Below are 26,796 nucleotides of genomic sequence, written 5' to 3' on the forward strand. Positions count from 1 at the left end.
AACCGGTGGTTCCTTTCCCAGCTTGCTTCATCCCTGTCTTTCCCTTTCTGACAAAAGGGAAAGGGAAATTCATTTTTCTGGTAACTCAGCCCACAAATCTTGGAGTTTTTGTTGTTTCTTCTTTTTTTTTTTTTTAATTATTATTTTTTAATGCTATTCTTGTCTGCTTACATTCTTTTTATTTATGTATGTATATATGTATGTATGGCTGTGTTGGGTCTTCGTTTCTGTGCGAGGGCTTTCTCTAGTTGTGGCAAGCGGGGGCCACTCTTCATTGCGGTGCGCGGGCCTCTCACTATCGTGGCCTCTCTTGATGCGGAGCACAGGCTCCAGACGCGCAGGCTCAGTAATTGTGGCTCACGGGCCGAGTTGCTCCGCGGCATGTGGGATCTTCCCAGACCAGGGCTCGAACCCGCATCCCCTGCATTGGCAGGCAGATTCTCAACCACTGCGCCACCAGGGAAGCCCTGTTGTTTCTTCTTTTTCTCTAACATCCCATACACAAGTCCATAGCAAATCACATGGAATCTACTTTCAAAATGTATCCAGAATATTTCTCCTTCTCATCACCATCCATCACTATCCAAGTCGCAATCACCTCTCACCTGAACTGCTACAAGAACTCTAAATGGCCTCCATGCTTCTGTCCTTGCCCCACTACCATCTATTTTCAACCCCGCAGCCAGAAGGATCCCTTAAATAAGGTGTCAGACAGTGGTACATGCTCTATACATCCCTATTCATCACTAGTGGATATATCCTATATCCTAAGGACAAAAAGAACCATAAAGACATTTAGACATTTTGTTAGTAATAATAATAATAATAATAATAATAATACATACCTATAATTATTTGTATATATGAAAGCGAATACATAATTATATAAATGTTATTAGGAACCAAGCTTTTTAGTGTCAGAGAAAAGAGATACAAACGTAAAATTTAGGAATTCCCTGATGCGTCTCAGGGCTCATCCCCTGGGATCGCGGGTGTTTGGAGGCGGAACTGATCTCAGGCACACAGATGAAAATCGCGGCTCCCCTGGCCGCCTTTGGCAGCCTGAGAAGCAACTTTTTACTTCCCAGCTTATTCTGCTTTATGTACAACTTCGAAAAATGAGTTTTCCGGGTGAAACCAAGCCCTGAGAACGAAGTCAAGAAAGCGGTTCACTATGGGGAGAGATTAGAAGCTAGGTGGGAGAGGGCCCGAGGAACCTTCCGGAAAGGTTCCGTAGACTGATGTGGGTGGTGTTTCTAGGCTCTGAAAGGATTCATTAAGCAGATGCGCTTTACCGTGTGTTTTATCTTTAAAAAAATGTTAAGTTGTTACAGCTTTGTTTTGCTTTGTTATTGGATGCTGTGGTCACATTCATTTCAGGGCCACAAAAAGAATCGGGATGCTGTTTTATAGTAATGAATGAAACTAATTTCAGTGATCGGGCCCTTCAGACACCATCCTCCCACCTCAGGCTCCGCAAGCCACTTCACCAGCTGTCTGTAACTGTCCGGGGCACTTTTGGGTCAGAGATGGCGAACGCAAACCCCATGAAATGTAGGAAACGCCAGCAACTCCCCGGCTTCCCGGCCGAGCGGGGCTGCGGTCCCACATGGGGCCGGGGGCCGGGCGTCTCTGGCAGGTGTCCGCCAGTTGAGCGGAAGGGCCAAGGAGCGGCGCGCTCGCCCCCGCCCGCCCGCACCTCTGGGGACTGGCGCGCGGAGTCGCGAGCCCGGACTCCCTACTCAGCACTGCCCCGCGGGCTCTCAGCTGCCTCGCAACACTCGATGCTTTGTTTCAGGCAATCCAGACGGCTACTCGGAGCGCCCTGGGCGGCTGTGCGCGGCTGTGCCCGGCCACCACCGCGCGCGGTGCCCCGCCATGCGCCGCAGACGCCAACCCACCTGAGCGCCGGCTGCACCAGCTGCGTGTAGCTGTAGCATCGCTCCAGGACGATTTCTTGAAAACGGGCAGTGCTGCCCGTCCCGTTCCACTTCATGTGCTGGGACGAGCGGCGCCGCATCCGGATTCCGACCACCACCGCGATGACCCCCGCCGCCAGAAGACATAGAAACATGCAGAGACAGATCTTGGCTTTCTTGGGTCTGGGGTCGGCCATGGGGTCCAACGCGGGTCGCCCGGGGGGAAGTTGGAGAAGAGGCTGCTGGAGGCTGGGCAGGCAGGGAGGAGAGAGCTAGCCCGGTTCTGAAACTGCACTTCCCCTTTATCTCTCACTTGCCTTTCCTCCGCTTCCTTTCCCACCCCTATCCCCTCCTTCAAAGTTCTTCGATCGCGGTCGCTCGACCAACAAGGATTTCAAGGTCTTCAAAAGCCTTCAGCACCTACTACAGCCGCTCACTTCCCGACTCCTGAGCAGAGAGCCACCACCTTGACCTTACTTGGCAGGCGCTCAGAGAACAGCGGGAGTGCAGCCTTGTACTCCTCAGCTGACTCCCTTGATCAAGCCGCACTTCACACTTTACCCACACCTGCTTCCTGGACAGCGTCAAGGCGACTGTCTGCCTCCGCACCTGTGTACATGCAATGCCTTCTGCCCGCAAAGGAAGGCTCTACCTCTACTTATAACGTTGAGGAAGACCTGCTCAGCCCCCTGTAAAGGCTCTACTTAAGCCTTATGCCTTCTCTCCATCGGCATCAGATTAAGCTATGGGTTCAAACTGAGCTCTGGCTGGGTGATGTGGGGTAAGTTACTTGACCTCTCTGTGCTTCAGATGTAAAGTGGACACCATAGCAGTACTCACTCCATGGGGTTGTTACGAGGATTAAATGAGCTCATATCATGAAGTGTTTAGCCTGGCACGTGGTGAGCACTCACTAAGTGTTAGCTATTCCTACCTGCTCCCTGAGGCTGCGGAGGGGATGCAGTTTTGTAATCCATGAGGTGTTGCTGGGAAGTGTCTGGCATACAGTAAGTACTCAAAGTAGTGGTTCAATAAATAATCCAGTAGCTTTTCCCAGATGCCCCCTGCATCTCCTCTCTCAGGGTTTCCTCGCACTAGGAGCATCTGTGACATTTCAGCAGAGACCTAAGGCAAGTGGAAGACCAAGCCAAGAGACTTCTTGGGGCAAACAGTTTCCAGACAGAGGGGAGAGCAGGTGCAAATACCCTGAGGCAGAAAAGCCCTTGGCCTGTTCCAGGAACAGCAAGCATGCCATTGGAGCTGGGATGCAAGAGTGAACGAGGCAGAGCAGGAGAGAAGTTCAGAGGGTAGGAGGAGGCCAGGTCACCCATGGCCCTGTAGGACAAGATAGGACGTCTTGGACTGTGAATTTTATTTTTAACCTATTCAAGGTCACTGAGTGACTTGATCAGGCATGACATTTTAAAGGTTCAATCTGGCTTCTGCATTGAGGATAAAATGTGGGAAAGCAAGGATAGAAAGATGGAGACCAGTTATGATGACTTTAACCAGGAGAGTAGTAATAAGAGCAACAAAGAAAAAAGGAAGTTGGATTCTTGATGTAGTTTGAAAGCATAAGCAATGGCATTTACCGATGAGTTGGATGTGGGGTTTACCAGAAAGAGGGGGGCCTAAGATGATGTCAGGAATTTTGGCTTGAGTAACTGACCAGAGAAAGGACAGCATTGCCATGTATAGCAAAGAGAGAATTAGGGTGAAATAGATTGGGTTTGGGGGAAAAGGCATGAAGCAAGAATTTGGTTTTGGAGGTGTTAAGTTTGAGATGCCTATTAGATCCCCAAGAGGAGGCACTGAGTAGCTAGTTGGGTATAAGTATCTGGTATTCAGGCAAGAGGTCAGCCCTGGAGACATAAATAAGGGAGCCTTTCACATATAGTTAGTTTTTAAAGCCAAGAGGATAAATGAGATCATGTAGAGAGTGTCTGCGGACACAGAAGGAAAGGGTTCCACCATGGGGCATGTGTGTAGAGAGGTCAGAAAGATGAGGAGAGCTCCTGCAAAGAGAACGGGGCAGAGCGACCCCTGACACCAGAGGGAGGGCCACTTGGGAGTTACTGGTGCAGTTGGCAAGAGCAGTTTTAGAGGAATGTCAAGGACAAAGCCGGATGCGAGTAGGTTGATGACAGTATGTGAGAAGAGAAGGTGGCTTCAGTAAGTTGGTTGACTTTTTTTGGAAGAGTCTTTTTTGTCGAAAGGAACTGAGGACATGATATTGAGCAGAGACCTGTATAATGTGTTTGTAGGATGACAGTATAACCCAGTGAACAGGCAACTGATAATGCAGGAGAGGGGAAATTGCTGGAGCAGAAAAGCTCACGTGTAGGTGAGAGGAATCCCAGGCATGAGCTGGTGTGGCAGGTGCTCCAACCTCACGGAAGGAAGGTAGAGGACATGGCTTTACGGGAGGAGGGCTGGTGGATTTGCTGACAGCGACGACGTGTGGACAGTCGCTTCTGACTGCTTCTCAGTGAATAGAGAAAGTCACCTGCTGAAAGTGGGTGGGGCCAGTGCAGCTCAGGAGACCAGGAGGGAGAATAGGGTGGGGACATCAGTGGTTCCCAGGGTGTTGTTAAGGGGTCAGGAATCTAAAAAGAGGCCAGTCAGCGAGGGTTTCCTTCTTTTAAGCCACGCTTTGTGAAGATGTAGCTTTTGAAACCTAACTCTGGATACTTTACCCACACCAACTCCCCGCTTGCTCTAGACACAGAAAGCAGGCCTGGTAGCCTCCAGCCTCCAGGGGCACCTCGCCCCCCAGCCCTTATGGCACTCCAGTCCTGGGGCCCTTCTCTCTGTCTCCAACCAACCCAAGCTCTTCCCTGATGCTGGGCCTTCACAGATGCCATTACCTCCGCAACTCGTCCCCAACCCTACCCAACCCCTGCTGATCTCCTTCAATGTGACTTCCTCAGAAAGCCTTTCCTGACCCCATTGAGCTCCCAAACTGAGTTAGGTCTCCAAGTTGTACACTTTCCTAGCAGAAGAACACAGATGCCAGTGGATCTCCTGGGACAATACAGAACCCAAAAGCTCTGGTGTGGATCACCCAGACCACAGAATTTCTTCAATGTGTCCTCTCCAACTAGACCAGGGTTTGCTTGAGACTAGGTCTGCAGGAATTAAGACATCGAAAACAAAACTTATGGTTACCAAAGGGGAAAGGGAGGGGGGAGAGATAAATTAGGAGTATGGGATTAACAGATACATACTGTTACAGATTAACAGATACATACTTACGTATATATAAAATAGATGAGCAATGAGGATTAACCATTAACACAAGGAACAATATTCAATACCTTGTAATAACCTATAATGGAAAATAATCTGAAAGAAATACATATACATTACCGAATCACTTTGCTATACACCTGAAACTAACACAAAATTGTAAATCAACTGTATTTCAATAAAAAAAAAGCCTCAACATATTTCCCAAAGTGGAAATTTAATTGCCCATATTCTTCAACCATAATGTTATAGCAATAGAAATAATGATCAAAAAGTTAATTTTATAAAAAGAAAAAAAGAACACAGTCTCTCTGATCAGGTAGACCTGAGCGATCCCTGCCACATGGGCAAGTAACAAAACTACTCTGAAGGACAAGTTCCTCTTCTATAGAGTCGGCTTAAAAATATCTGCGGGCATCACTGAATTATTTTGAGCATTGAATCAGGTAACATATAGAGAGAATAGCTGAGTGACCCCTTAGCAAGTATTCAACAAAGAAGCACTAATAATGGGGGAGCTGCGTGCGGACAGGAAGGATGGCGGTGAGTCAGAGTAGATATTCGGAAGGCTTTGGAGAGACAGTGACACTAGATGAGTCTGTGGAAGGGCAAGGAAGGTTTGCAAAAGGGGGAGAGACATGGAAACAGAGCTGTAGGGTGAACTGGGGGCAGACGCTGGGATGTCTGGGGCACCAGAGGAGTGACCACCCCCAGGCCACACACCTGGTTAGTGGAAGTGCTGGTCCTAGAATGTGGGTTTCAAGCTCTTTTTTTCCTTGGTCAGATTCATTAGTCATTTTTTTTAAAATTTATTTATTTATGGCTGTGTTGAGTCTTCGTTTCTGTGCGAGGGCTTCCTCTAGTTGTGGCAAGCGGGGGCCACTCTTCATTGCGGTGCGCGGGCCTCTCACTATCGTGGCCTCTCTTGATGCGGAGCACAGGCTCCAGACGCGCAGGCTCAGTAATTGTGGCTCACGGGCCCAGTTGCTCCGCGGCACGTGGGATCCTCCCAGACCAGGGCTCGAACCCGTGTCCCCTGCATTGGCAGGCAGACTCCCAACCACTGCGCCACCAGGGAAGCCCCATTAGTCATTTTTAAATCATGCAAGTAATACAATCACATTTTAAAAATTGGATACAGAGAAAAGAAGAACATTGCCTCTACTCCCATTCCAAAACCCTAACCCAACTACCATTAGCATTTTGGTATTTCTCCTTCCAGCCTTTTTTACTAATCTCTGACAGCTTTAAAAGTAGTTATAATATATAATATTATATATATATATATATATATATATATATATTTATTTATTTATTTATTTATTTAAATTTCTTCTCTTTCCTCCTCACTGTGCAAATGTGGTCCCTGCCAGGCCATATATCCTTTCCCAAAACACTAAGCCCAGGCTCAAATCCCAACTCTCCATCCCTAGGTAGCTCTTTGAGCTGCGCATCTTATCCGGTACTCTCCCAGTGTTCAGCTGGCTGTAAGAACCTGGGAGTGTACGCATAAAGCAAAGAGCAGCCAACTTCCGCGCGGTACAGCCTCTAAAAATGGGGCTTCCTCCTCTCCCCACGCCTCTCACCAGAAGCCCAGCTCCACAAGAGCCCATGTTTTGTCCTAGCACCAGGACAATGCCTAGTATGCAGTTGGCACTCAAGCAATGCCTGCAAAATGAACAACTCCCTCTCCATCAGATTCACCAGCTAAAACCCACCCATCAGTGGGCATCTGTTGTTCATCTGAGAAGTAAAGTGCAGTGTTGAAGGGAGGGGAGAGGAGGCTATGATTAATTACATAATTCTTCTTTTTCCTCCTTCAGTAATAATTACCAACATCAATTAGTGTCAAATACTTTGTGTACAATAGCCTACAGTATTGTCATCATGTAAATATTTTATTATTCCCATATTGCAGATGAGGAATCGGAGCCTTAGAAAGGTAAGCAATTTGGCCAAAGTTAGTTAAGCAAGAAGGGTTTTGAACCGAGACAATCTCATTTCAAGCCTGTCCTACCAACCCTACCTCTACGTCCTTAGGCGGCAGATAGTTAATGGGTTCTCACTCTGTGCTGGCCCAGAGTTGACAGACTCAACTTGTTCTCACAGAGGATTTGTGGTCCAGCGTGAGAACTTCTGGAAGCATGTTCTTGGGCATGCATCCATGGCAGCCATGAGGCTCTGAGCATCTCCGGGAAGCTCAGGGTGGACTTGTTTTCTTAGGAAGGCGTTTGTCTCCCTAACGTGTTTTCAAGTCAGAAGAAGGGTGAATAGATGCTGAATATCAAAAACAGAAACGCCCACTCATTGATGTCAAACACAGCACAGCCTGTCATCTGGGTTTTTTTTCTTCTTGTAGTCTTGCGAAAAGGAAAGCTGCATGATTTCTCCTCCCATATCTTGAAACATAACAAGGCCACGTCATTCACTCTTTATTCTGTATTTTCAATGAAACGGATTTAATAGGACTTGGCAGAATGCCTTGGATTGCTTTTAATTCACTTGAGCTGTCTGCTCTTCTTGTAGTGCCCTGGCTGGCTTGTTATGATAAATCAACACAGCCACTTCCTCAGTTAGGGCTAACCTTAGCCTAACAGATTCGGCAGCTTCTCAGCTCTCCCCACACTCCACCTCCTTCATCTCGTTCCTTGCTGTTTCCTGAACTTTCAGATGACAGCTTACACACCCCATGTCTAGAGTCTTTTACAAGCTCTCGCATTCCTGTCATGAGTTTCCATATGCACCCTATACTTCCTGGTTGTTTTTTCTGTTCATTTGTTTGTTTTTGGTCAGTTTCCTCATTCCTCTTGCCCTACACTAGACTTTAATTCGAAGCAGTCTTTTTCTCAGGTATGATCCCAATGACTAGCAAGTCTCTGAGGCCTAGTAGACACTACAAAACTGCGTGTTGATGAATATCACACTTCAATGCAAATCTTTCTTCGTTCATTCATATATTCATCCATTCATGCATTAAATATTCACCGAGCACCTACTATGTTCCATGAACTGTTTCATTTTTTTTACCTCTTTTCCCCAGTTTTATTGAGAAATAATTGACATACATCACTGTATACGTTGAAGGCATTTCCATGAACTGTTTGAGGTACTGGGTATACAGCAGTTTAAAAAATTCAATCCTTATGGAACTTATATTCTAACGGGAGGGGGCAGACATATAATGGACAAAATCTGTAAGTAAACCATAAGGCATGTGAAGTAAAGATGAGAGCTAGGAAACAAAATAATCAGGGAATGAGATAAGGACAAGGGAGGTGGGAGGAAGGATTGCAACATTGGAATGATGACTAAGGAAAGTCTCACTGAGAAGATGACATTTGAGTAAGGATCTGAAGAAGGTGGGGTAGCCACATGATATGGGGGGAAACAGGGTCCCAGCAGAGGGAAGAAAAGAGCAAGGTCAGATAACAGGTGCCAGGTGCAGAGAGAGCAAGATGGGAGGAAGTGGGAGAAGAGGCTGGAGATGTGATGGCATGTGTGTGGGGTAGGGGGGTAGATGGACACTCGCGGTGCAGAAGAGTGACATTATCTGACTTGGTTTTATCAGGCTTACTCTGGCTGCTTGTTGAGAATAAACTAAAGTGGGTGAGAGCAGAAGCAGGGAGAACGTTTAGGAGGCTATGGTGCCCTAATCCAGACGGGAGATGATGGTGGCTTGAACCAGGTTGACTTCAGCGGATGTTGGTTGAATTGTGGATATATTTTGAAGGCAGAACTGAGAATTGTTTATGGAGTAAAGAGACGAAGAGAGGGACTTTCTTGGCAGTCCAGTGGTTAAGACTCTGCACTTCCACTGCAGGGGTTACAGGTTTGATCCCTGGTCAGGGAACTAAGATCCCACATGCCGTGCAGTGCAGCCGAAAAAAAAAAAGAGAGAGAGAGAAAAAGAGAGAGGTCAAAGACAACTCCAAGGATTCTTGGCTTGAGCAGCAGGAAGGCTGGAGATGTCATTCACTGAGCTGCAGAAGACAATGAAAGAAGAATTCATTTGGAGAGTGTTAAATTTGAGATGCCCGTCACATGCCCAAGTGAAAACATCGAGGAGACAAACATCATGCCAGGCTTTACAAATATTAACCCATTCAATCCCCATAACAATCCATGAGATAGGGAGCATTCTTGGCCCCATTTTACAGGGGAAGACTGAGACTCAGAAAGAATGAGTGACTTACCCAAGGTCACCAAGCCAGGGGGTAGTGGAACTGGGCAACTGGGATTCAAACCCAAGCCATGGGGTGCAGAATGCATGCTCTTCTACACCATACTGCCTCTTAGCTGAGAAAACACACACACACACACACACACACACACACACACACATCCCTCATTCCAATCACTTAAGAAAATCCTTGCCATTAGCTCTGAACTGATCACTGTGGCCAGGGCCTGGCATGCTCTTATTAGACTAGGTCTGAATCTCCTGCTGCCTGAACTGGGGGGGTAGAGCCCCCCATGAGGGGAAGTTCTCCACAGGACAATCAGGATATCATCCCCAGAAGAAGGGTGACTAGATGCTGAATTTCAAAGACAACAGGAAAGCACACTCATTGGTGTCAAATTTAGCCCACTCATAGCAACTTGGGCAAAGTTTATACATTAGTCATTCCGCATATGCATTTCAAACCACCCAGAACACCCCAAAAGTCATGCCAAAATTTTCTCAACAGATTTTCTTATAAGATGTTTACTTGATTCCCTGGGACACTTGTGCTTTCCATTCTTATATTCCAACACAGAGAGGCTAAAGGTCAAATATCTCAGCTGGGAGGAGGAATACATTCTTGAATATCTAAGGGGCAACTGTGAAATGGTGTTTTCTCAATCTAGCATTTTTCAGAGCAGGCTAAAAACAAAATAAACAAAACACTCAAAAGAAAGCACCAAATAGAATTCATTGAAAGTAAGGGTACTGAAAATCATTCACTGATTTTCTAATTTTGTTTTGTTTTGTTTTAATAAACGAGTCTTTAGAGCCGTTTTAGATTCACAGCAAAACTGAGCAGAGAAGAATGAATTCCCATATACCCCCTTCTCCCACACATCCACTGTCTTGCCCACCCTCAACCTCCACCACCAGTGTGACACATTTGTTACAATCCAGAAACCTACATTGACACATTATAATCACCCAAAGGCCATTGTTTACATTAAGATTGATCCTTGGTGTTGTATACTGAACAGGTTTTGACAAATACATGACATGTAACCACCATCATAGTATCATACAGAATAATTTCACTGCTCTAAAAATCCTCTGTGCTCCCCTATTCATCATTCCTTTCCCCCTAACCTCTGGCAACCACTTATCTTTTTACTGTCTCCATAGTTTTCTCTTCTCCATAATGCCATATAGTTGGAATCATACAGCTTATAGCCTTTTCAGATTTTTTTTTTTTTTTCCACTTAATAACCTCCATTTAAGTTTCCTCCATGTCTTCTCATGGCTTGATAGCTCATTTGCTTTTAGCACTGAATAATATTCCATTGTCCAGATGTACCACAGTTTATTTTTCCATTCCACTACTGAAGAACATCTTGGTTGTTTTGTTTTCTGCGACTAAATTTATTTCAACCTAATAAATTGTAAAATTGTGATTATTTTACTTAATAATTAGTAGTCTAAGCAAAGTTCAAATTTATCTTTTAGAAAGATATCCCTTCTTGAAAAGTAACAGCTCTACAAATAATTTTTTTTATAATATCAACTTTGTGCTCATATGCAATTTTCTAAATTAAGAAGACTACAGAGACAAAAATAAAATTACTCATAACTTCACTCAGAAATAAATATCATTAATATTAACAATTTGTTGTTATGTATATGTATACACATATATATATATATATATATATATATATGTGATTTTCCTAACATTTATACCCTAGGATTTTAACACAGATACTTTACCCTCTTTAAAAATTCTTCAGGGAATTCCCTGGCGGTCCAGTGGTGAGGACTCTGCACTCTCACTGCCAAGGGCGTGGGTTCGATCCCTGGTCGGGGAACAAAGATCCCCTCAAGCCACGCAGTGCGGCCACAAAATTAAAAATAATAAAAATAAAACCAAAAATTCTTCATAAGTAGTATTTCTAATAATGCATAGTCTCCCATAGTATTGTCCTACCATAGTTTATTTGATCATTATCTCAATTTCAACTATTTCCAATCTTTTGCTATGCTATGATAAAAAAAAAGTCCTCTGGGCACATCTCTTAAGATTTTCTTACAATAACTTCTGGAATTTGAATAAAATATTATTCTTGATGTTAGAAGATAAAGGACAAAAATCCGAAGAACTGGGAATTACAACATATTTTAAACATATAATCATTAAAACTGGTTGGAAGAAATTTTCCCATATCAAGGTATGAGGAAGTCATTCTGGCTTATACACGATTTAACTTAAACTTTATGCTAACTAGAACAGCCTGTTTTGTGGCCTATTATAACATACATTTTACATTTGCTTTAACCATTAAAGAAAAGAAGGCATTTAAAAATCAAAATGGAATAACTGTGGTCCAGGCATCCAGAATGAAGCCTGGTGGCCACTGTGGTTTCAGACACAGTCCTGCAACACTGAGAACTGAATTTTCTGAACTGAATCAGACTCAAGGACACCACCAACTATTCTCAAAACAACGTCTGCTGCCAGCTGCCAACTGCCAATTTATGATCTCAAGGTCTCCCCTTGTAACTATGCAACCATTTCAGACCCCAACCAATCCTTACTTATCAAGCATCCTTACTTCTTGCCAGCTCCAATTATGATTCTTGACAAATGACATGTAATTTGGGGGGGGGGGTTGCCTTTATAAGACTCCCCCATTTTGCAGTCCAATGGAACACAATTCAACTACTTCTTGAGCCTGAGTCTCCTGGGCTATAGTCCTCAGTTTGGCTCAAATAAGCCTCTTTTCTATTCCTATAATAGATTGTTTATTGCTTATTTCCATAGACATTGTTTGATATAGTCTGCTGCTTCTCAGAAAAACTCGCTTGGAGTCCACTTTGGTACCAAGCATGGGCCCCTTGTGTGCCCCTCCTACCCCCAGCTTCACATCACTCTTCAGGTGCTTCAGTGAGGTTTTCCTGATATCTGGATCTCCTTGTAGTGGGTAATGTTCCAAAACTTTTATTTGAGCTATTATCTTAAGACTTGGAGTCTTAAGGGGGTACCAGTATATTTCCTAGGTGAAAGGGACCTAGGGGGGAATTTCCTAAGCAGAGGACCTAGAGGGGAGTTCCTAGCAGGGGACCTCGGAGGAAGTTCTTAGGCAGAGGACGTAAAGGGAATTTCTAAACAAGGAACCTAGAGGACATTTCTAGGCAGGAAAGACCTAGAGGGAACTTTGGAGTGAACTGAGTTGGCTAATCCTTTTTAATGTGGCTTAAAATTGGAAGGATTTGTACTTTACAGCAAAATGAAACTGAAAGAAAATGGAAAATTGCGTTTCTAAAGCCTACCATCTCCCAGCCACCCACTGGAACTCCAGATGAATTCATGTACAATTGAGATGGACCCAATACTTGTAAGTACAATAATTCTCTCACCCTGAAATGGCCAAGATGGGGCTCTTTTGATATTCCCAAACTGGTTTTTGTGTATGCAGTTAGAGAAAGTTAGCTTGATAAAAGAGTTTTTCAAACTTCTCACCCTGAGAGAACAAAACTATTCCTAGGAGAAAGATTAAAGCTGTAACTCTTTCATCATGTCCTTGAAATGTAAACACATCCCACACTGCCTGAGACTATGGCTTTGACTCAATTAGTAGAACCTAAAACTAAAAGAAAAAAAAGGCGGGGGTGGGGGGAGGCCTTTGAAAACTCAAGCAAGTAAACTTATTCTTACTATTATTTATGAGCAAATGAGTTTTATATTGTAAAGCATGATTCATGACTAAGTTTTAAAATGAAAACTATGTGATCTCTATGTCTATCTATATGTCTATATGTAGGTTACAAGTATATGTTTCTACCTCTGGATGGTAAAAGAGCTGTATTTGATTGAATTAAAAACAAGTGCTTACGAATTAAATATTTCTAAACGTAACATGAAGTAGCCTAATTTTTTTTAAGGATCACAGGATGAGAAGAAGCCGACAGCAGTAGTAGACAGCTGTAACCCAAGAATCTGGGCCAGGCCTGTAAGATCCATCCTACTAGTTCAGTTGAACTGTTTACCAAATGTCTGTCTCCCTATCAAAATTGAAAGCTATTGTTTTACTTCTAGCTAACTCTTGCCCCAATATACAGGATGGAAAGAAAATTCTTTAGTAACGTTGTCACAAAGTATAGCTACTGAGGGCAGTCTAACCAATTGTTGGATCTGTCATCAAATTCCCAGGTCAATACAAGACTGATATAAGCCTATCATAATACCTGTCACCAAATTTTCAGGTCTTCCTAATGTTACCATGCACCTAGACCGACCTCCCTAACCTTTCAGGTTCAAATTTTTCAACAGATTAATATGTCCAGTCCTTGTCTGATACTATCCTCAATCCTTAGAGACCAAGCACAATAATCCCAGACTACTTTGTTCTTTCCCTTACTTAAACTGAAAAAAGTCTTAAAGAGTAAAACATGAGTAAATTATGCCAGCAACTCCCACATGTTAAATACCACACAAATGACTTTTGGAAAGCTTGCAAGAGAAATGACCCATGGTTTGATGTTGTGTTGACAAAACGTCCAATAAGAGCACTTTGGGAGGGGTCACTGCACTTCCCCAGATTTTGTCTTCACATGTGATACTGAAATTGACACACTTTCCCAAGGATGGGCACATAAATGTCTTCACAGCTGGAAAATAGAAGGTTTATTTTTATTGGGTTTATGTTATGCATTGTCTGTATATAAGGAAACAGATTAACCTCCTTTTTCTCTTCATTACAGAGTCAAGAAATCCATGTTAGCAGGACACCAAGATATCTGGTGGCAAAGTCTTTTGGGAATCTTGGTTCCTAGTGCAGGAGTATGTGTAAAGAAAAATATGATTAGAAATCTATCATCACCATTGGTCAAATAGCCAAGAAGACTGTAAAAAGCATTGCAGCACAACAGACATGCCTAAACTCCTTAGCCCAAGTAATATTAGATAACAGGGTTGCCTTAGATTCTATGCTGGCTAAACAAGCAGTTGTTTGTGCTATTGCTCATACTACTTGTTGCATTTGTATCCATACCTCTGGAGAAGTTGAAATTCACCTAGAAAAAATTTCCCAAAAGATAAAATGGTTACAAGATGTAAGACAAACTGACCCTTTAAATGATCTGTTCAGTTAGTTCCCCTCAGGAATAGACAATTTTTTCTGCTTTGCTTTATAGATGATTGTCATTGTCATAGTATGTATTACTATCTTTTCGTAGCTATTAAACTACTTATGACATGTATCACTGCTTGCTTTAAGTCTTCTGCTAAAAGTACAGGTACAATCATATATATATTGAGCAGATTGTACATATGTTTTTGTATATATGATGCAGACAAAATATATACAGTTGTATATATACACACACATATGTATAAATGCATAGTTTATAATTAAGTCTGAAAACGATTCACAAAAAGGAAAATGGTCTATAAACACTAAAGTTAATGTCACAAAAATTTACTTGTTCATTCATGTTCACACTTCAAAACTATGCATTGAACCTACTCTATGCACCTGGCTGTGGACTATATTCTAAGAATATAAAGACTTTAAAGCCAAGGTGTCTGCCCTGTACAGGTCTATATTCTATTCTGGAGAAAGAATTCTTATTAACTAAGGATAATTGATTGTTATGCACATCATGATACAAACTCATTGACAGAAGTGTAGTAGCAGGAGTGAGTGAACAGTGAATAAACTAAAATTAGAATTTCACTAGGTCATCATTCATAAATTATTTTATCGTATTTTACATACAGTCCTAGAGCTTGGTTTTCCAGCTACCAGCTATGAACAGCCTAAAGGTAAGAGTAAAGAAATTACCTCCATATTTTTTTAGCACTTTAATGTGTGCCTATATTATCCCATATGTGCATTATTATATGCAGTATTATCTCATTTAAATTTCACACTCAGTTAATTGTTTTTCCTTTTAGAATGATAGGGTGGCACACTGGACACCAAAAAAAAGCTCTTGCTCAGAATTACACAAGCCAGAGTGGAATTTCAAAATCCCATTTTTTTTCAGTGTGTTTGTCTTAATTTTTCCCAGTTTTATTGAGATATAATTGGCATACATCACTGTATACATTTAAGGTGTACAGCATAATGGTTTGACTTACATATATTACAGAATGACTGCCACAATAAGTTTAGTTAGCTTCCATCATCTCATATAGATACAAAAAAAAGAGAGAGAAAGCAAAAAGAGAAAAAAAATTTCCTCGTGACGAGAACTCTTAGGAGTTTCATGTATATCATACAGCAGTGCTAACTATTGTCATCATGCTGTACATTACATCCCTAGTATAGTTGACACTTGAACAATGTGGAGGTTAGGGATCAACTGCCATGTAGTCAAAAAACCACATACTGCTATCTCTGAAGTAAAACAAATGAACTGATAAAAGACTCACCCAATAGCAGGAAGCTGAAATAGTTTGGATAGAATCAGCACTCAAACCCTGGTTCTTTCTATTCTCCATACTGTGGTCTCTGAACACAAATTTTCCCCATACGTAGTTAATTTAAAGATCTGTAAAATGAAAATATAGGTACTATATTTATTGAAAAAAATCTGCATATAAGTGGACCCTCACAGTTCAAACCCGTGCTGTTCAAGGGTCAACTGTACTTATTTACCTTGTAACTGGAATTTTGTACCTTTTGACCACCTTTCTCCAATTCCCTCTCCCCCCAAACCCTGCCTCTAGTAACCATAAATCTAATCTCTTTTTCTATGAGTTTATTATTTTTGTTTTTAGATTCCACATACAAGTGAAATCATTTTAAATTGGATTATTTGATTTTTTTTTGCTGTCGAGTTGTATGACTTATTTATACATTTTAGATATTAACCCCTTATCAGATATATGGTTTGCCAATATTTTTTCCCATTCCATAGGGTTTTTTGTCACTTTGTTGATTGATTCTTTTGCTGTGCAGAAGCTTTTTAGTTTGATGTAGCTGCATTTGCTTATTTTTGTTGTTGTTGCTTGTGCTTTAGGTACTATATCCAAAATATCGTTGCCAAGACACATGTCAAGGAGCCCTTTTCCTACGTTTTCTTCTAGGCGCTTCATGGTTTCAGGTCTTACACTTAAGTTTTTAATCTATTTTGAGTTAATTTTTGTGAGTAGTGTAAGATAGGGGTCTTTTTTTTCAGTAAGAAAGAAAGAGAGTGAGACAGAGAGACAGAAAGAGAGGAGGGAAGGAAGGAAGGAAGGATGGAAGGAAGGGAAAGAAGAAAGAAACTGTATGCCATATTTAATGTTCAAACAAAATATTTTATGCATACTTACTATATAAGGAAAACTTACGTCTTCATCAGACAACTATTCATTCATTTTTTCAATTTGCTTAATTAATACCTGTGTTGCGTTTACCATATGCCAGCACTACTATATCAGCAGTGAACAAACCAGATGAAAATCCCTGCCCAGCCAATGTTCATAGCAGCATTATCATAATAACCAAAAAGTAGAAACAACCCAAATGTCCATCAACTAATGAATGTATAAACAAAATGTGATGTACCTGATGCTGAAAACTTGGTCTCTGTGCACTGGTGCCAAATCGAATCTTGGAGACAAAGTTTGGGTGAAGGAGAAAAGAATACCTTTATTGCTATGCCAGGCAAAGGGGGACACCGAAGACTCGTGCCCCTCAAAATTGTGTGTCCCAACCCGGGAGGATTTGGTGAGGAGTTTTATAGCAGTTGTTCAAGGGTGGGGTTGCTGATAAGGATTAGGGTGTGTGCAGGGTGTGCACTCCTTTAATCTGGCCTCAGGTGGTCTTCTCTGGAATGAAGGATGCTAACATCTTCCATTTGTTGAGGGTTTTAGTTCTGTAAAGAGCTCAGAGATATTGTTATGTGTATCCCTTGAGGCGGAACCAGGACCCTGCCCCAAGGCTGCACTATTGTTTCCTGGCCGCTCTTCCCTTATCTCTGCATCCCCTCCCTTCCCTGTTTGGTAACTGTTTGGACCTGCCCTATGAGCTCCGGGAAGGTCATGGAGGCTGAAGGCTGTTCCCTACAAACAAGAAATGGGGGACACAGAAAGGCTTCTATGCCCAGGAGTCCCACAGTGTCCTGTTCGGTTTCATACCCATGCAATGGGATAATGTTCAGCCATAAAAAGGAATGAAGTACTAACACATGCTGTAACATTGTTGAACCCTGAAAACATTATGCTAAGTGAAAAAAGCCAGTCACAAAAGACCATATATTGTATAATTCCATTTATATGAAACGTCCAGAACAAGCAAATCTATAGAAACAGAAAGTAGGTTAGTGGTTGTGTTACCAAACGCCAGTTTGTGTGCCCCACGCTCAGTGAGGCCAAACAAACCAAAACATCAGAGTTTGGAGCAGAAAAAGGTTTACTGCAGGGCCAAGCAAGGTGAAAAGGTGGCTCGTGCTCAAATAACCTGAACTCTCTGATGGTTTTCAGGGAGAAGTTTTTATAGACAAAATTTGGGGTGAGGGCTGCAGGGTAGTGACTTTCTTCTGATTGGTTGGTGGGGAGGTAACAGGGTGGTGGTCCAGGGATCTTGTGTTCAGCCTGAAGTAACCATCCTCCACCTGGGTGGGGGCCTTGTTTCCAGCAGAAGAACTCAAAGGTATTGTTAGACACATTCCTTGAGGAGGAACCAGGACCCTGCCCCAAGGTTGTACTATTTTTTCTTCACTGTTCCTCCCTTGTTTCTGCATTCCTTCCCTTCCCTGATTAGCAACTATTTGAATCTGCCCTTTGGAACTCAGGGAAGGTCAAGGAGGCTGAATGAAGCCTATTTCCTACAAACAAGAGACAGGGGACATGGAAAGGATTTGTACCAGGGAGGGTCCCGCAGGGTCATGCTTCATTTCAGTTGCTTAGGGCTGGATTGCAGGGGCGATGGGGAGTGACTGCCAATGGGTATGAGGTTTCTTTTGGGGCTGATAAAAATGTTCTAAACTTAGATTGTGAGGTTGCTGCAAAACTGTGAATATACTAAAACTATACATTGAATTGTATACTTTAGAAGGATTTTTTTTTAAATTTTATTTATTTATTTATTTATTTATTTATTTATTTATTTATTTATTTATGTCTAAGGATTAATTTTATGATATGTGAATTATATCTCAATAAAAATGTTTAAAAAAAAAACCTGCCCCCCATGGCATTTACATTCTCTAGTGCAGCTTCCTCCCATTGCTCCTTGATCTGATATGAAGCCAGCCCATTTCATACCTCATGGTCCAGGTTTCAGTTCCTTTGTGCAGAAATCTGGGCAGTAAGCTCTCTACTGGACCACTGGTGTAATCTGAATATTATTCCTGGTTCTTTCTTAATTCCTTCACCCTCCTAGAAATTCTGGAACTTAATTTCTTATAATGTACTATTGGGAGATAGTTCTGTTTTACATATCTAAGAACGCTGACTGTGGCAGAGACCAAGTAACTTAAGACCCATCCAGTTCAAGGCATTGACTCCTATAGACAATACTGTACAAAAGGCATTGAACTGCGAAGACTGTAGCTCCATGGTGCCACCCACAGTGAAGACCAGCATACCACTTGCGATGGACAATACATGACTCAGGTGGGAAACACTTTGTTCTGTTTCATTATAGGAATGACACCAAATACCTTATACATATTAAAACAATTAATTGATATTGAATATAATTAATCAAAATGCTGGTGCTATTATATTTTTAAAAATTGAACATTTACTCTCTAATGAATTCCCTGTAAATGAAAATGATTCTCTGTAATATTAATATTAACAGGAAGAAGTGTTGAAAAGAGGGTGAGATTGCGGAGATGTTTTAACAGGAGGACCACTGTTTACAACAGTCCTGGAGCTGTGTGCTTTGTCCTCTGACAGACAGGAGAAGCTCCATCTTGTTAGCTAAGGTTACAAGACAGAGACATAGTGGAACTGGGGTGGATCTTGGGGCCCAGAAAGGCACTGTGAAGACTGACCATCATGGAAAGAGACCTGATCAGCCACTGCACAACTGTATATCACACAGAAAAACTGTGAAAATCACTCCAAACCTCATCCTCTGAGGCCACCAACAGGAATAACAACCTGACACACCTGCAGGACTTTACAATAACCCAAGTTCATGGTGATGGCCTGACTCATCCAGAAAGGATTCACATTCTATTCAGGGTACCAGCTTCACAAGGCCAGGAAGTACATAACACACTCTTAAGTCAGAATGGTTTTCAGTCTTTCTTAAACTATCCACCACATTCTCACCACATCTCCACTCAGCTGCAGAAAATGGTTGAGTGTCACTTCCTGGGTGTAGCTTGTACTCAAAATATAACTTCAATATGTTTTTTTCAAATACATCCCAACCCCAGCCCTGCCCTGAAGTGCAAACCTTTAGCCACAAACAAAAATGGCTAAAACCAAAATATTGGAGATTGGTAAGAAAAGTTCTTAGCTAACTGGGTGTTTCATGGGGCTAAACCCATTCTTCTCCTGAGGGTCTTTAATAGCTAAGTTTTACTGCACAGTCTATTTTCACAACCTTTAAAAGGCCAGGACTTCTTGTGTTTTTCTTTTATGAGAAAAACTTCCCTCGACTTGTTATGAACAAAACTTGGATCCACTCACCTTTGTGCAGCAAAACCAAATTTACTGACTCTGGGTTGTGGTGAAGGAAAGTTCAGCATTTATTGTAAGCACCAAACAAGGAATCTGGGTGGCTAATATTCACAAGAACCAAACACCCTGATGGTTGTCAGGGAAAGGTTTTTAAGGACAGAGTGAGGGAGGAGGTTGCAGGGTATGTGATCAGCTCATGGACATTCTTCTGATTGGTTGGAGGTGAGGTAATCGGGAGTCAATATCATCAACCTTCTGGTTCCAACTGGTTTGGGGTCAATGGGCTTGTGGGCAGCATACAGTTAACTTCTTCCACCTGGTGGGGGTTTCAGTCTCTGCAAAACAGCTCAAAGGACATGGCTCAGAATATTATCTAGAGCCCCTGGAGAGGAACTAAATATGCTCGACTTTGTTTAATGGCTAAACTGTTTTTATTTTGTCTTGCTTGAGTGTTTTCCTCTGTTTCTGCATTTTCTCACTTCCCTGATTAAATTTATTCTTTGGAACTTGAAGAAGGCCTAGGAAGCTAAAGGTTTTCTACAAACAAGAGGCAGGCAGAGAACATGGTGGGGGGGTGGGACTGGGGTGTCTGTCCTGAGAAGGACCCATGGTCGTTTAAAAACCCACCTTGCTGTGTATTAGCAAAAACACTGGAAAGTGATTTTTTTCACATTTGGTTGTTATTGCTAATGGTATGTTTTGTTTGGATTTCCTTTTTTTTTTTTTCAAAGTCCATGGTTACTTGCAAAATAAAGATTTATTTTACTGTGTAATTTTGAAGTGTATGCCTCTGTTGCAAGGAATGAGAGGATTTTTCAGACTATCTTTGGAACCCTAGGGCATCTATCAATCAACACAATACTTGCCCTGATGTCGGAATTCCCAGCTCTCAAATTACCTTACCTTTGTCCCCTGAAACCTCTAGACCATTGGAATTAAAAGCTGGAGCCTTTTAAATAATTAAGAAATTTGTTTCTTTGGAGGTGGGGTGTACTGTTTATCTGCAGTAATAACAAAATGTCTAGATTTTCTTCAAATTGGATTCTCGGAGTACACATCAAGTTTGCATTCAGGGACACACAAACACTCTGAGATGTTCATCCTTCTTAAGAAGCAGCACTCTACACTGACTGAAGTTTCTATCTGGACTCAGCATTTATTTTCATCTTTGGAGCTTTTCATTTGGAAATAATATGTGGTTGTTCAATTCACTGCTAGACCATAGCCAGCAAAGAATTAATATATCAATACATCAGTCTTACAAATGCATTTACTCCTTGACCCACTGACTCCATTTCTAGGAATTTATCTTGCAAATATCCCTGCCCACATAAGAAATGATGGGTATACCAGATTACTCACTGAAACACTGTTAATAAGAGAAATGACTGCAAACAAACCAAATGATGTCCCCAACAGGGGATGGGTTAAATAAATTATGAAACATCTCTCCCATGGAATATTATGTAGCTGTAAAAAAAAAATAGTGAGGAATTGCTGTACGTGCTGATATAAAGTAATCTCTAGGATATATTAGTAAGCAGAAAAATGCAAGATACAAGGTATTATTTATGGAACACTCCCTTTTGTGTAAGAAAAGGTAGAGAGTAATAATATTCATTCATATCTTCTTGTATTTTCACAAAGAAACAAGTGGTTATCAGAGTGAAAGGAAGGGGACAAAACAGGTGACAAGGGTGGGAGTGAGACTTTTTATGTTGTTTTTATTTTTGAACTATGTGTAAGTATTGCCTTTTCAGGAATAACATAAAAATCACCCAATGTAATCTAAAACAACTTATATTAGAAAAATGGACCCTTAAGGCAGCATGTGTTTCTCATCAAGCATGCTTATCAAATCACCCTCCAGTTGAGAAATCAACAAAATTGTGTACACAGCTGCATCCTTTGTTGTTTCTTCATATGACTCAAAACCACACAGAGTAAATGACAACATCCTTCCTCTAGGCATTGGCCCCTCCACACCCACCCCAGGGACCCTGAGAACAGAGCCAGCAGACCGGAAGTGCTCTTAGAGAGCAGCCCTGGTAGATGTATGCATGACTAAAAGACTATTTGGAAATTCAGAAATCTTTCCAAGCTACACATGACAATTTCCCAGAGTCTCTTGAAGCCAGAGTTCACAGTGGGGTCACCATAACCCTAAGAACCTCTATCTCAGTGCCTTTTGAAGCCTCCATGTATTTTGCAGAATATCTGCTCCTTTCCAAGAGTCTCCACCTCACTCTCTCTGTGGGTCCTCATGGGGAGTATTGCATCTCTGGTCACAATGTCTGCCTACGGCCGGTGGCTTCTGTCAGGATTTTCCTTTCTTGCTCAGCCCCCACTGGTGACATGTACTGAAAAGGCTGAGGGCTGGACACCTCCCACTTGATCCTCCAGGTTCTCCACCCACTTCCATTTGGCTCTCTGCCCCCATCCTACCCCAGCAGGTTCTCCCAGAGGGAGGAAGTAGAAAGCTATGTATTTCCTGTCTTAGTTCATTTGGCTACTATAACAAAACACAAAGACCGGGTAGCTTCTAAACAACAGAAGTTTCTTTCTCAGTTCTGGAGCCTGGGAAGTCCAAGATCAAGGCACCAGCATGGCCGTGTTCAGGTGAGGTCCCTCCTCCTGGCTCACAGATGGCACCTTCTCGCTGTGTCCTTACATGGCAGAAGGGGAGAGAGATCTCTGTGGGGTCTTTTTCATAAAGCACTGATCCCATTCATCAGGCCCCACCTTCATGGTTAAGCACCTCCCACCAGCCCCACCTCCTATTACTACCATCTCTGGGGGTTAGGATTTCAACATATGAATTGGGGGCGCACAAACATTCATACCACAGCCATTACCCCAGCTGGCTCCCTCCTTGCAGGGTGACCTCTCACCTGCCGGATTCACTGACAGAAGGTCACTGCTGCTCTCAAGGTGACCTCTCCATGGGACTCCTTCCTTCCAGATTCTTGTGGCCACTTCATCCGCTGGTCCCTTTAGGCAGTGTTTCTGCGCACTCTCGATATCTTTGTAAATGGTCCTTCGTTAAACTTTCTTCAAATTATCCACATTTGAGTGTCATCTGGGTCCTGCTAGGACCCTGCGGGAGTAGACTGGCCCTGCCTGCAAAGCACTTTGATTCTGCCCCATCGTTGGCTTTTGATGACCACTCTCACTGGCAACCTGCATCTATGCCATAGCTGGGTCACTCTTTGGTAGCTCGGTCCCCCCACGATGCTATTCGTGGCTCTGCGTCTCACAGTGCCTTCTGTCCCTAAGGCTCTCCCTCCCAGAGAGAGATGCTGTTAAATAATTACACCAGGACAAAGGAAACCAATTGGCACTGCGGGCCAAACAGGATGTATGATGTCCACACACACACACACAACAAATCTCTACTACAGATATAATGATAACCTTCTAATTCTTCTCCACTTTCTGGAATTCCTTTGTTACCTGATAACCCCTCCCACAGTGGATTTCCAAAAGCCCCATGCCATCAGCCCAGACCTATCTGAACCCCAGGGATAGACACAGCTTTGACAAAAGCTCGAAAACATGTCATCTGACATTTTAGAAGAAGAGTAGAGTGTCTTGTATTTTAGATATGACATTATTTCAAAGACACAGAGGTAGAGAGTAATCCATTGTCAGATGAAACTCTACCAGAATAAGCACTTCACCTCCTTAGGGATTGGTATTTGATTGATATCCTCAACCAGTATTTTGGGACATCAGTTTGCTGTGGCCAGAAGGCTCTTTCCAACAGGCCTCCAATGGCTTTTCATCATATTCAGAGAAAAGTCTGCAAAATGGCCTGCAAGATCCAACCCAATTTGGCCTCTTTCCTTCTGTCACACTGATCCCACCATCCTGGTCTCCTTGCATTTCCTCGAGTGATTCAGACACACAGCCCCCCAGGGCCTCTTTCCTTCTGTCACACTGATCCCACCATCCTGGTCTCCTTGCATTTCCTCGAGTAATGCAGACACACAGCCCCCCAGGGCCTTTGCTCCTGAGGATCTTGCCTGAAATGTTCTTTCCACAGCGATCAGCTTGGCTTAATCCCTCCACTCCTTCAAATCTTTGTTCACATAGCATCCTCTCAGGGAGGCTTTTCCAGACCTCCTTATATAAAACAGTAACCCCCAGCCCAACACTTTCTATCATCCTTCTCTGCTATATTTTTCTTGATAGCATGTATCACCTTCTAAAATACAATTTACTTCTTTATAAAGACTATTGTTCATCTCCCCCACCTACTAGAATATGCACTCCAAGAAGGCACGGATTTTTGTCTGCTCACTGAAGTAATCTTAGCAGTTAGTGCTTGGAACCTATAGACACACAATATTTGTTGGATGAGTTCATGATTAGAGCACAGATCTGATCATCCATCTCCCTTGTCCAAGTTTTTCAATCTTCAATAGTTCCACATTTCTCTAAGGACAAAACTAAAGCTTTTTAGCATACTTGTAAACTGGCAGCAATTCACCTTCTGGTCTTACACAAGCCTCCCTCCCCCATTGCCATGAGTTGTTGTAAGAGAAGAACTAGGATGATCTGTGAAAAGTGAGAAATTCTGGGTTTTCAGTGTTGTGTTGAGAAAAGAGAAGCAAGGATGTAAACATAACATGATTAAGGAAATGGTGAGTATTATTTATAATTATTAGTATTAGTAGTAGTAGTAGTAGTAGTAGTAGTAGTAGTAGTAGTAGTAGTAGTAGTATTTATATACATAATAATACATGGAATGGTCCATGTATTATTTAGCCTACTCAGCACTCCTCCCTTCCTGGACCAGCACGACCTTTCTTCTAAAGCATTGCTTTTTCTCTTCTGAATAGAAAATATTATATGTGGAATATAAAAATATTACATGTGGAATCTAAAAAAACGGTACAAATTAACTTATTTGCAAAACAGAAATAGAGTCACAGATGTAGAAAAAACAAACTTATGGTTACCAGGGGGGAAAGGGAGGGAGGGATAAATTGGGAGATAGGGATTGACATATACACACTACTATATATAAAATAGATAACTAATAAGGACCTACTGTATAGCACAGGGAACTCTACTTAATACTCTATAATGACCTATATGGGAAAAGAATCTAAAAAAGAGTGGATATATGTATAAGTATAACTGATTCACTTTGCTGTATACCTGAAACTAACACAACATTGTAAATCAACTATACTCCAATAAAAATTAAAAAGAAAATATTTGCTGAATGAGTGAGGGGAAACAGCACAGTTGGAAATAGAAAAAGTTAAATGAGTAAATTCAGGAGAAAAAAAAGACAGTCAATGGATCTTGGGGAGAAGGAAAGAGAGTACTTCCAGATGTTACTGGGTTCAAAGAAAACCAGAATCAGACAGAAGTTAAAACAGCAATGGCAAATTTTATTCAGGAGCTATTATAATATGGGAAAAAGAGAGCTTGGTATAGAGCTGGCTCCAATCTGAATAGAACATGGACAAATAGAGACTTATAGCCAAGGCATAGGGGGAGGTCAGTGGGTGGAAAATTACCAACAGGAGACATCAAGAATAGGGGAGGTTGTGGCTAAACTGACTTTAGGGGTTTTGCTAAAGGCAGGTGCAGAGGAGGAAAAAATAATTTTGCCTCTACCCCTTTAAGTTTTTGTCCGAGGTCCCTGTAATAAAAGACAGAGAAAAACAAACAGATTTATTAACATGTATACCTCATGTATACATGGGAGATACCCAGAGAAAAAAATGAGTAACTCCCTGAGGTGGCTTAGCATTCAGGATTAAATTCCACCTTAATAGGGGAAAGGGGAGTCAGGGGGAAACAGTTCTGGGAGGTTATCAGGAAAAACATGGTAAACAAGGGCAAGGTTTGTTGTGCAGATTTAAGTCAGTGCCTTCTCCACTGATAAGATTCTCTTGTGATTTTGTTTTCAGCTATATTGAGGTATAATTGACAAATTGTAAGATATTTAAAGTGTACAACCTGATAATTTGATATACCTATACATTGTAAAGGGATTCCCCCCATCAAGTTAATTAACACACCATTACCTCACAAATTTACCTTTTTTTTTTTTCCAGTGAGAACATTTAAGTTCCGTTTTCTTAGCAAATTTTAATTATTCAATACAGTGTTATCAGCTATAGTCACCTCAGATCATAGTCATCCTAAAACTGAAAATTTGTACCCCTTTACCAACCTCTTCCTGTTTTCCCCTCCCCCCAGCCCCTGGCAACCACTTTTCTGCTTTCTATTTCTTTTTACAGAGGTACGATTTACCAAGTTAATGTAAGTTATAGATAGCTTAAGAGAAAAGAGAAAAACACTTCCTTAAATCGGTAAAACAAAACATTAAAGAACCAGCAACATCATCTGGAGGTAGAAAAACACCACGCGTCTATAACATACATATAAAGACAGACACAGAGCTATTACAGCTTTCGTTCTAAAATTTTGGTCATGAGACAGGTACAATGATACAAAAGTCACTGATCTATAAAAGAACAGTTAGATCCAAGCTGTGATTCTGGCAGAGGGACTATGTCAAGTTTACCCACTCAGATGGCCAAAACTTTTAACTACTATTTGTGGCAAGGACCTTGTCAAATAACAAAAATAATACACTTTAGTAAGGAGTTTGATGGCTTTTTATCAAGGGAAGACAATGCATGGATTGGGAGACTGCTGTGCCTCACAAGCTGTGGAGCAACCGTCTCTAAAAATCTGGGGCAAGAGGAAGTTTTACACAATATTAGAAGAGGCAACATGGAAACAGCCCATGATTGGCTAGGAGGTCAGGGATTTCCTTAGACGACTCCAGGTCCCATTTTCTTGGGCAAGGT

At 42.0% G+C, this 26,796-nt stretch overlaps 1 protein-coding gene and 1 long non-coding RNA gene across 2 annotated transcripts in view; one reads left to right on the plus strand and one right to left on the minus strand.

Moving 5' to 3' along the window:
• The window catches only part of LOC309661939, an 82,064-nt gene extending 67,478 nt beyond the window's left edge, over positions 1-14,586 (plus strand). Inside the window, exons 3-4 of the long non-coding RNA XR_014264385.1 lie at positions 12,611-12,722; positions 13,270-14,586. This is a non-coding gene — a long non-coding RNA (uncharacterized lncRNA). The remainder of the gene's footprint in view (positions 1-12,610; positions 12,723-13,269) is intronic.
• CD38 (CD38 molecule) overlaps positions 1-23,862 on the minus strand; it is a 58,615-nt gene extending 34,753 nt beyond the window's left edge. The window contains exons 1-2 of the mRNA XM_082464064.1: positions 22,849-23,862; positions 1,902-2,168 (exon numbers count right to left, since the gene is read on the minus strand). Coding sequence (XP_082320190.1) covers positions 1,902-2,116 — 215 coding nt within the window. The 5' untranslated portion in view covers positions 2,117-2,168; positions 22,849-23,862. The remainder of the gene's footprint in view (positions 1-1,901; positions 2,169-22,848) is intronic.
• Positions 23,863-26,796: the final 2,934 nt, after the last annotated feature.

Source organism: Balaenoptera physalus (genome assembly GCF_965194825.1).
Source record: "Balaenoptera physalus genome assembly, chromosome: 5".
In the NCBI taxonomy this organism is placed as follows: Eukaryota; Metazoa; Chordata; class Mammalia; order Artiodactyla; family Balaenopteridae; genus Balaenoptera; species Balaenoptera physalus.